The 9,926-nt window shown below is 43.8% G+C and overlaps 1 protein-coding gene across 2 annotated transcripts in view; it reads left to right on the forward strand.

Moving 5' to 3' along the window:
* The window catches only part of LOC120980161 (dispanin subfamily A member 2b-like), a 28,547-nt gene extending 22,850 nt beyond the window's left edge, over positions 1–5,697 (forward strand). For both annotated transcript variants that reach the window (XM_040409066.1, XM_040409065.1), the window contains one exon: positions 4,937–5,697. In XM_040409066.1, the coding sequence (XP_040265000.1) occupies positions 4,937–5,140 (204 nt within the window). In that variant the 3' untranslated portion in view covers positions 5,141–5,697. The remainder of the gene's footprint in view (positions 1–4,936) is intronic.
* The last annotated feature ends 4,229 nt before the right edge of the window (positions 5,698–9,926 follow it).

Genomic DNA, 9,926 nt, shown 5'->3' on the forward strand with positions numbered 1-9,926 from the left:
TGGAAGGATTATTGCCGAGACACTCCATATGTTTCTAAAATTTCTGGAACCATCCTTCTAGGAACTGCAGAAGGACGTAATAGGAAATGTAATGCAGAATCTTCAGAGGCACTGCAAAGTGTTCTAAGAGAAGGAATACTAGAACAACCATCATTACAGCTGTCTATATGCTGCTAGAGAGACTATTGTACTGAAATATACTGTGGAGCTGTGCCTTGCTAGTTGTCCTACTATCCCCATCATCCACTTAGTAAAGAGACTTTATTGCATCCAACGGTCCTGCTCATTGTCTGTACTATTAATCGATCCTGCCTTGCATCCAGCAAATCATCCAACAAGGATACCTCAACAATACCAAACAGGAACCCCAATACCAGGGTGTGCCCTAAGCAGAGGAGTAGCTATAGGAGAAATGGGGGGAAGCGGCTGCTTTGGGGTCTGAACTCAGAAGGGGCCCCCCCCAGGATGAGGACTAAAAGATTTTTGTCCGAGGCCCCTGAACAGGATTAGGCTCCATTCACACGTCCGCAAAATGGGTCCGCATCCTTTCCGCAATTTTGCGGAATGGGTGCGGACCCATTCATTCTCTATGGGGACGGAATGGATGCGGACAGCACACAGTGTGCTGTCTGCAGCCGCAATTGCGGAGCGCGACCCCGATTTTGGGTTTGCAGCTCCGCAAAAAGAGAGAGCATGTCCTATTCTTGTCCGCAGCTTGCGGACAAGAATAGGCATTTCTATATGGGTGCCGGGCTGGTGTGTTGCGGACCCGCAATTTGCGGATCCGCAACACACCACGGACGTGTGAATGGAGCCTTATACAGTGACACTGTAGGAAATGGACTGAGTGGATGCCGGGTCTCGTCTGAGAGACCAATCTTGATTAGCCACAGGAGTGGGGTTTGCATGGGAGAAGGTTGAGAAGCAGTTTTGGCGGGGTGGGGTGGCCCGTTCAAAAAGTTGCTGTGGAGCCCAGTCATTTCTAGTTATGCCACTGGCCCAGAGGGAAGAAAGGGTGCATCCTCCAATCACTGCATGGCCCTAGGGAGCCAAAAGCTATTACTCCCATCCTTCACTCATTTCTCCTGGGCAACTGCACAGCGATGGTTGGCCGCAGTGGTCACGTGTTCTGGACATGACCTCACCACTGCAGCCAGGTGACTAAAGCCCAGCTGGGAAAACTGTTGTGGATGGTAAATACTTACCAGTTCTTCATTTTTAGCTTGATCCCGAGGTTTTCGGGGTTCATCCTGAAACCAGACAGCCACTTTAACAGTGAATTTCCTGGCCATGGACTTATCTCTGCTGTGCTTTTACTCGCAAAACGTAAAACTATTGATAAGGCATGAAAGCATGACGACTCGTAGCATGCTGAATTTATTATTTGGGATGTCTTGTATATGGTTTGTCAACCAGGGTCAAATGTTGAGCTTTAAAAAATGTATTTCAAGGCAAAAACAATTTAACTTTACAAAAACTGTTTAGCAGTTCAACCCTTTCCTCTTCCTGAGCACAGATCTCGCTCTTTCCTCCATATGGCTGCTCTGCTCTCGACGGTTGTCTGGAAACCTCTGTACTGCTGACAAATAAATGAATGCTTCGAAAGGGGGAGGAAGGGTGAAGGTCTGTGGTGGCTTATAGAATTCCATAAACAAGAAATAACCTGCAATCTGTGACAGCCTAAGCTTTTCATTATGTATGCCAGGTTTTTTTTTAAGCTGCAGAAAAACAATGGAGGTCTATGGGAGAAAATCTGCATGTAATGAGGGGGGTGAATGCCAGACCCACAATATACCAATATTTAAAAAACAAATACAAAATTCACCAAAAAAACCAGACAGCACGATTGCTACAGTACACTAGCTTTTGTCAGACTAGGGAGTAAATCCGCACTCTCCAGTGCTATTCCAAAAGTGTGGATTGTCAGGGATTCTGCAGTGACCCATTGGTTCATCGTTAAAGGGTTAATGCAAAAGTTAACATTTAAGTAAACCACTTTAACAGTTAACAATGCACCATCTGTGATACAAGTGGTTTATGTAACTTTGCTGTGCACTGTGTATTCGGGAAGGAAATGGTTAACTGGCAGTTCTGCTACAGTTGATGGATAGTAGGCTGGTCCCAATTTTCCTATGGTTGGTGAGCCTTCTAGTAGGCAAGAACTGTCGTGTGTGTGCTGCTGCCAGGTAGGTAAAGAAATAATCCTCCAGGAAGACTCTCTTCATGTTGGTAAAATCTGCCAGAAAAGGAACTTTTGCTGGGAACTAACCTCTGAAGAAAAAGGTGGTGAATTAGCAGAAGGTTGAGGGTCATTGAAAGGCTGTGCTTAGTCGTTAAAAGCAATGCACGCCTATGGCTTCAGACATTACTGCCTGTGGTTTGGATTGTATTGCTTCTGGCACCCACCACACTTCTGAGATGGACTGCACCCTGCAACTGGGTGTAGCAGAGAAATACTGAGAGCAATTGTGGTCATTTGGAAAGGTTGCATAGATCTTTAGAAGCTCAGGGTGGACCATCATAGCCATGCATTATACATCGTTTTTGGAAAAGCCTTCTGTGAAATACTTGAACTGTGCCTACTACTTGTATCTGCACTGTAACACCCATTTATTTAGCGAGAGACTTCATTTTACTATAATCGAGCTGGCCTGGTCATCGGTCTCCACATCTGAATACGCTTCCTTCTCTTCTGCCTTGCATCCTGCTACATTCACCCAACATCAAGAGCATCCCAACTACCACCAGGCAGTAGACCCCAAAATCCAGGGAGTGTTTCAAAGGGACAGGGTTGTCCCTCCATGCACTGCATGCCTGGCCTGGGAGCGCACTGGAGCAGGGTGGACCATTACACTGGGTGATGGTTGTCCAGATCATCTCTAATGAGCGTTCAAAGGAATTGTTTGCCGATTTTGCTTTCTAATCACGCTCTGCTGCCAGCAAATGATTCTTAAGGCGTATGAGATGGCATTAGTGATCACTCCTCATACTGTGGAGGGGATCGCTGCATGTAATGGCAGCGGTCTCCTTCACTGATGAGCAGGTGACTGTCGGCAAGGAATGCTTTCTTCCTCCTACTCTTTTAATGGGGATTACCTTACTTTGCTTTTCAGATAATTCAAACTGAGATTAATTTCCTCTCCTATTGCAAACTCCTTTTTGTTAGATGGATGATCTTTTGTACAATTTTTCAATGGCCTAGTACCGATGAAACTTTAAAATGGACAAATTAAAAAAAGTGACTATTCAGCTTGAAAGCTATTAAGCTTAAAGGGATTCTGTGACCAGGTTTCACCCGTCAGCTAAACATATGCTGATGTTCAGGGCCTCATCACGATTCCTAATGTGGGCTTATAAATGTGATCTGTAGCCTTATTTTGCTAAAAAACAGCTTTTACTAACCTGTCACTCAAAGAAATAAGGTGCCCAAGGGGATGTCAAGTGATGCAAGATGCCCGCCGCACCCACCGCCGTTCGTGCTCAGCGCCGCCTTTCCAGACTTCTGCGCCGCCTCCTAATCCTCTGTGCCGCCCCTCCCTCCTCCTGCTGCAAGATCTCGTGCGTGCGCACAGGGCTTTGCCTGTGCGGACTTCTCCATTTGGCTTCTTACAGCGAAGTGCGCATGCGCCGGCACTTCGCTCAACCCCCTGTATGACCTGCACTCTGGCGCCAGCCTCTGAGCCCTGTGCGCACGCGCGAGATCTTACAGCAGGAGGAGGGGGGAGGGAGAGCGAGAGGCGGCACAGAGGATTAGGAGGCGGTGCAGAAGTCTGGAAAGGCGGCGCTGGGCACGAACGGCGGCGGGCACCTTGCATCGCTTGACATCCCATTGGGCACCTTATTTCTTTGAGTGACAGGTTAGTAAAAGCAGTTTTTTAGCAAAATAAGGCTACAGATCACATTTATAAGCCCACATTAGGAATCGTGATGAGGCCCTGAACATCAGCATATGTTTAGCTGACAGGGGTCAAACCTGGTGACAGAATCCCTTTTTTAATATTGCATTTGGGAAAACATGCCTTTTTAAGATTCGGCAAATTGAGTCCTAGTTAATCGGTCCTAGTTAACCAGGTTCAGGTCGAAACACAGAATAAGTGCAAAGTAAAGATGAGTGAACCCATTCTTATCAGCAAGCCTTCACCTATGAGGGGCTGCCCCCACAGATGTGTCCACCTGACTGGCCCTGACGATATCCTGCCTGCACCGCTAGGACAGGGGCGCTGTGCTTTGGAGCAGTGACTACTCGTGCAGTCACAGCTGAGGCCAAGCCTCTTCCCTTGCTCTAAGCGGAGCAGGCAGGAAAGGATCATCGATGGTCAACAGTTGGTCACAGGTGAAGGCCCGCTGATGATCAATTGATTTGCTCATCTCTAGTGCAAAGCTGTTCATTATACCTAATCTGTGTAGGCTCTCCTCCTGGTTTTAGCTCACAATAAGGGTACATTCACAAGACCGTAAAATTTTATCCGATTTGCATCCTTCCGCGTTTTACGGAATAGATGCGGATCCATGCACTCCTATGGGTGAATAACATTTAGTATGTTGTCCGCATCCGTGTTTCAGCATTTCTAGTCCGCAAAAATATGAAGCTTGTACTACTATTGTCCCCACAGATCTGCCCGCAGCCCCATTCAAGTCGATAGATCCACAAATTGCAGATGACATGTGGAATGGTTTCCGTAGGTCATCCGTTTTTTGCTGATCAGTTTCCGCATTATTGAAGGCCCTGTTTTTTTTGTGGACTGTAAACAGAAGACATATGGAACACAAACTGAAGTCATTCGTCTGCAAAATGCAGACACGCGGTTCCATCATTTATGGACTGCAGAACGGAAAGGGTTACGCGCGTTTGTGTGAATGTACCCTAAGGCAAACCACTGATCAAACACGTCAGTTTTATCTAATGGTTTATTTTTTTTATTTTTTCCCCCTACAGTCCAGAGACCGAAAGTTGTACGGGGATAAGAATGGTGCCGCCAGCTATGGTTCCACCGCCCGCTCTCTGAACATTGCCTCAACTGTATTGGCCATCCTTTCTGTTATAATCCTGATTACAATTGCCATCGTACAAATCACTCAAGTTCAGCAATGGGCAGCGAATTCCAGACAATATGAGGAGAACAACCCATTTGGAAAGTGAAGCAACAATTGGAGCAGTTTGCCTTTAACTTTTTTTTTCTTTCCTGTTTTCTCATTGTGATGGTCCAAGGACAAGTGTCAACACTAGGTGCCTTCTAGCCTTCATTAGTTTCTTATTGCTGGGATGTAAGTTTTCTGTCTGTAATGGCACAGTATTTTACAGTGAGCAGTACGTTATAATACAGTAAAATAGAAGTCACTCAACCTCTTGGTAAAAACTAATTCCATAAAGCCAAAATAATTTCTACCAAAGCTTTTCTTATAAAATTTATCTGGGGAAGAGGGGATTTTCTAACCTTTTTGTATAACCATATAAAACCAAGTAGTGCAACATATCGGCACATGGAGCCAAATAAGTTGTGTTTTTATGGCGAGTGATTAATCTGTGCATGAAAACTATTTCACACAATGTTCTGATAATATTTGATGTATTTCTGAGGTTTACTTTGTATCTTTCGTGCCTGTGATCACATGCTTTGCTTGGTGTATTTAAAATTAAGGAAATTTACCATTAGGTTGAGCACTGCTGTTAAAATAAAAAGAAAATTTGTAACCCTTTGGTCTTCAAAAGTCCTTCCTATGAGATATTTTTGTTAATTCCAAGAAAATGTAACGCATGAACAAGTTACCTCGTGTAGAAGCATCGCACACACATTTCTATAATTTGACTTTTTGTGGAGGCCATAAACGGGTATTAGACTATGTCAGGGATGCCCAACCTGTGGCCTTCCAGCTGTTGGAAAACAAACTAACTCCCACCATATCTTGTTGTCCTTTTCGCAATAGCTGAAGGTCGTGCAGCCCTTATTTTAGGCTGCCTGCAGAAATTCCACACCTAGAACCACATGGTTGCAGTTTTTGGTGTGGATTTCATGGTTTTTGCTGCATTTCCTTGCATTGAAAAGGGGGAAATCTGCACAAAGAATTAGCAGCATGTCCCTGAGACAAAATACAGATATGTGAAGCCCGGGCACCGGCCATGGGGCAGGCGCAAGGGGCTCGCAGACCCATTTACTTGAATGGGTCCACGATCCTTCCGTTCCGCAAAAAGAGAGGGCAAGTTCTATCTTTTTGTGGTGCGCAAGCACGGAACGGAACCCCAGAAATCACTCAAGTGCTTCTGTAGTGTTTTGTTGCGGAACCGAAGAACAAATCTTCGGATTTGCGGACCCATTGAAATGAATGGCCATGGAACGGTGCCTGTGTATTGCGGGTCTGCACGTTTGTGTGAACAAGCCCTTATGGAGCTCTTCAGGATTTGAAGGTACAGCTACCAGCCAATTATCTCATAGCAAACAATGAGATCCAGGCCACAACACATGGTGTCATGTCCATGGTCTTTATGCACCTCTTCCGAGTCAATGGTGCCTGACTGCAATATCACACTTGGGTCAATAGTTATTGACTTGGGGTGAATTTGCCCTCAATGCATCTTTTAATAAAAATAAAAGCACTTTATACCCTATCCATCTTGTCCTCGATCAAGTTCCTGTGCCATTGCTGCTGAAGTTCTTGTTTGTTTTTATACTTAATGATTAAAAAAAAAAATACCCCAAAGGTGTCTGTCTTGATTATAAATTATTACTACTATGAGGGCAAACCTATTTCTGATCCAGTTGTGGAACACTATACTTGGTCTCAAGCCTGAAAGGATTATGTGAACATAAACTATTAAATTCATCCACACCTTTGGCAACCCCCTTCAAACTTTATTTAAAGGGATTCTGTCACCTCGTTTTAGCCTATAGAGCTGCGGACATGCACGGCTAGATCGCTGCTAGCATGTCTGCAATATACCTGTACCATAGCTGTGTGCTTTTTATTGTGTTTAAAAAATGACTTTATAGATATGGATGGATTGACATGTTGCAGGTTTAACCACTTCAGGACCACAGGTTTATACCCCCCTAGTGACCAGGCCCTTTTTTTTACAAATCTGCACTACACTACTTTCACGGTTTATTGCTCAGTCATGCAACTTGCCACCCAAATGAATTTTACCTCCTTTTCTTCTCACAAATACAGCTTTCTTTTGGTGGTATTTGATTGCTGCTGAGATTTTTAGTTTTTGATATGAATCAAAATAGAACACCACCTTTTTTGAGAAAATTGCGGATTTTTAACTTTTTCTGGTAAAATTGTTCAAATATAATTACATTTCTATACAAGTTTGTGTCAGAATTTATTGTGCTACATGTCTTTGATAAAAAAAAATCCAATAAGTGTATATTTATTGGTTTGCGCAAAAGTTATAGCGTTTACAAACAATGGTACAAAAATGTGAATTTCCGCATTTTGAAGCAGCTCTGACTTTCTGAGCACCTGTCCTGTTTCTTGAGGTGCTAGAATGCCAGGATAGTATAAATGACCCATTTTAGAAAGACACCCCAAAGTATTTGCGGAGAGGCATGGTGAGTTCATGTATGATAATTTTTTTTCACAAGTTAGCGGAAAATGACACTTCTGAGGGAAAAAAATAAAGTTTCCATTTCTGCTAACTTCTGGCAAAAAAATAAAAAATCTCCCACAGACTCACTATGCCCCTCAGTGAATACCTTGGGGTGTCTACTTTCCAAAATGGGATCATTTGTGGGGTGTGTTTACTGTTCTGGCATTTTGGGCGGGGCTAAATTGTGAGCAACCCTGTAAAGCCTAAAGGTACTCGTTGGACTTTCGGCCCCTTTACGCACCTAGGCTGCAAAAGTGTCACATGTGGTATCGCCGTACTCAGAAGAAGTTTTGGGGTGTATTTTTACATATACCCATGCTGGGTGAGAGAAATATCTCTGTAAATTGACAACTTTGTATGTGACACTTTTTTTTTGCAGCCCAGGTGCGCAAAGGGGCCCAAATTCCAATGAGTACCTTTATGATTTCACAGGGCATTTTTACGCATTTGGATTCCAAACTACTTCTCGTGCTTTAGGGCCCCTAAAATGCCAGGGCAGTATAAATACCCCACAAGTGACCCCATTTTGGAAAGAAGACACCCCAAGGTATTCTGTGAGGGGCATGGAGAGTTCATAGTTTGTTTTGTGTTTTGGCACAAGTTAGCGGAAAATTGTGTTTTTTTTTTTCCCCTTAAGTCTCATATTCCACTAACTTGTGGCAAAAAATATTTTACATGAACTCACCATGCCCCTCACGGAATACCTTGGTGTCTTCTTTCTAAAATGGGGTCACTTGAGGGGTATTTATACTGCCCTGGCATTTTAGGGGCCCTAAAGCGTGAAGTCTGGAATCCAAATGTCTAAAAATGCCCTCCTAAAAGGTACTCATTGGAATTTGGCTCCTTTGCGCACCTAGCCTCCAAAAAAGTGTCACACGTGTGGTATCGCCGTACTCAGGAGAAGTAGGGCAATGTGTTTTGGTGTCTTTTCACACATTCCCATCCTGTGTGTGAGAATTCTCTGTAAATGACAACTTTTTAAAAAAAAAAATTATTTAGATATTTCTCACACACAGTATGGGTATATGTAAAAATACACCCCAAAACACATTGCCCTACTTCTCCTGAGTACGGCGATACCACATGTGACACTTTTTTGCAGCCAAGATGCGCAAAGGGGCCCAAATTCCAATGAGTACCTTTTTAAGATTTCACAGGGCATTTTTACGCATTTGGATTCCGTGAGGGGTATGGTGAGTTCATGTAAGATTTTATTTTTTGGCACAAGTTAGTGGAATATGAGACTTTGTAAGAAAAAAAAAAATCTATTTCCGTTAACTTGTGGCAAAAAAAATCATCTTCTATGAACTCTCCATGCTGCTCAAAAGTGACCTTTATAGCGCCGCAACGATTTTACAGTGTTTTTGCAGTGATCAGAAAAATATATATATATTTCTGTCACTGCGGTGGGGCAGATAAGTGTGCGCACAAGATCAGCCCTGATCGGGCGAACAGTTTTTTTTGTGGAGCCTAAGGTGACCCTAATGTACTGATATAGATCTGATTGCGATCAGTCTTGATCACTTACAGATACTATATAGTACTAGTGCTGATTAGCGTCATCGCTGTCGCTAATCAGTGACTGTGGTGGGCTGGGCGCTTACTACCTAACAAGTAGTTAACTGGCGGTGATAAGGGACCCTTAGGCCCCATTCACACGTCCGCAATTCTGTTCCGCATTTTGCGGAATGGAATTGCGGACCCATTCATTTCTATGGGGACAGACTTTGTCCCGCTCGGATCCGGAATTGCGGATCTGCACTTCCGGGTCCGCGCTTCCGTTCCGCAAAAATATAGAACATGTCCTATTGTCCGCAATTTAACCTCTCAGCTGTGCGTTCACGCAAAATATCGGGTCTCACGAGATGACGCCAATAGGCGTCATTGAGAGCTGACTCCTTTCGGCGTTAATGTGATGGCAGGAGGTTAAAATCTGCACAGGAAGTCAATTTATGTTGTAGAGTTTTCTGGAAGTGTGGTGATGAAGTCTTAAAATTTTAAGCCATGTTGCTCATAATGCATTTTAATTTATGCTGTTGTAAATTTCACCCTTTTTCCAGTTGGTTTCGCTGTGGAATTTCACCTTGGGTGGCTGTATCCTTTTGGGTTCTACTTTACCTATGGTTACTGCTAATTTCCAGGTTGCACCTGTACACGCTGCAATGAAAACCAAAGCAAGTGCAGACCAGCAGTTGGGGTACAGGGACACTCAGGTTTCTGAAATGTAATTTTGGAAGTAAAAAACTAAGGGTGAATTCAAAAAGACGTTGTCTGTTGTCTCTCATTTTATGATCCTTTCCTGATTTTGGCTTCCAAAACCATGTCAGGAACCATGGCT

This window comes from Bufo bufo, chromosome 10 (assembly GCF_905171765.1).
Source record: "Bufo bufo chromosome 10, aBufBuf1.1, whole genome shotgun sequence".
Taxonomy (NCBI): domain Eukaryota; kingdom Metazoa; phylum Chordata; class Amphibia; order Anura; family Bufonidae; genus Bufo; species Bufo bufo.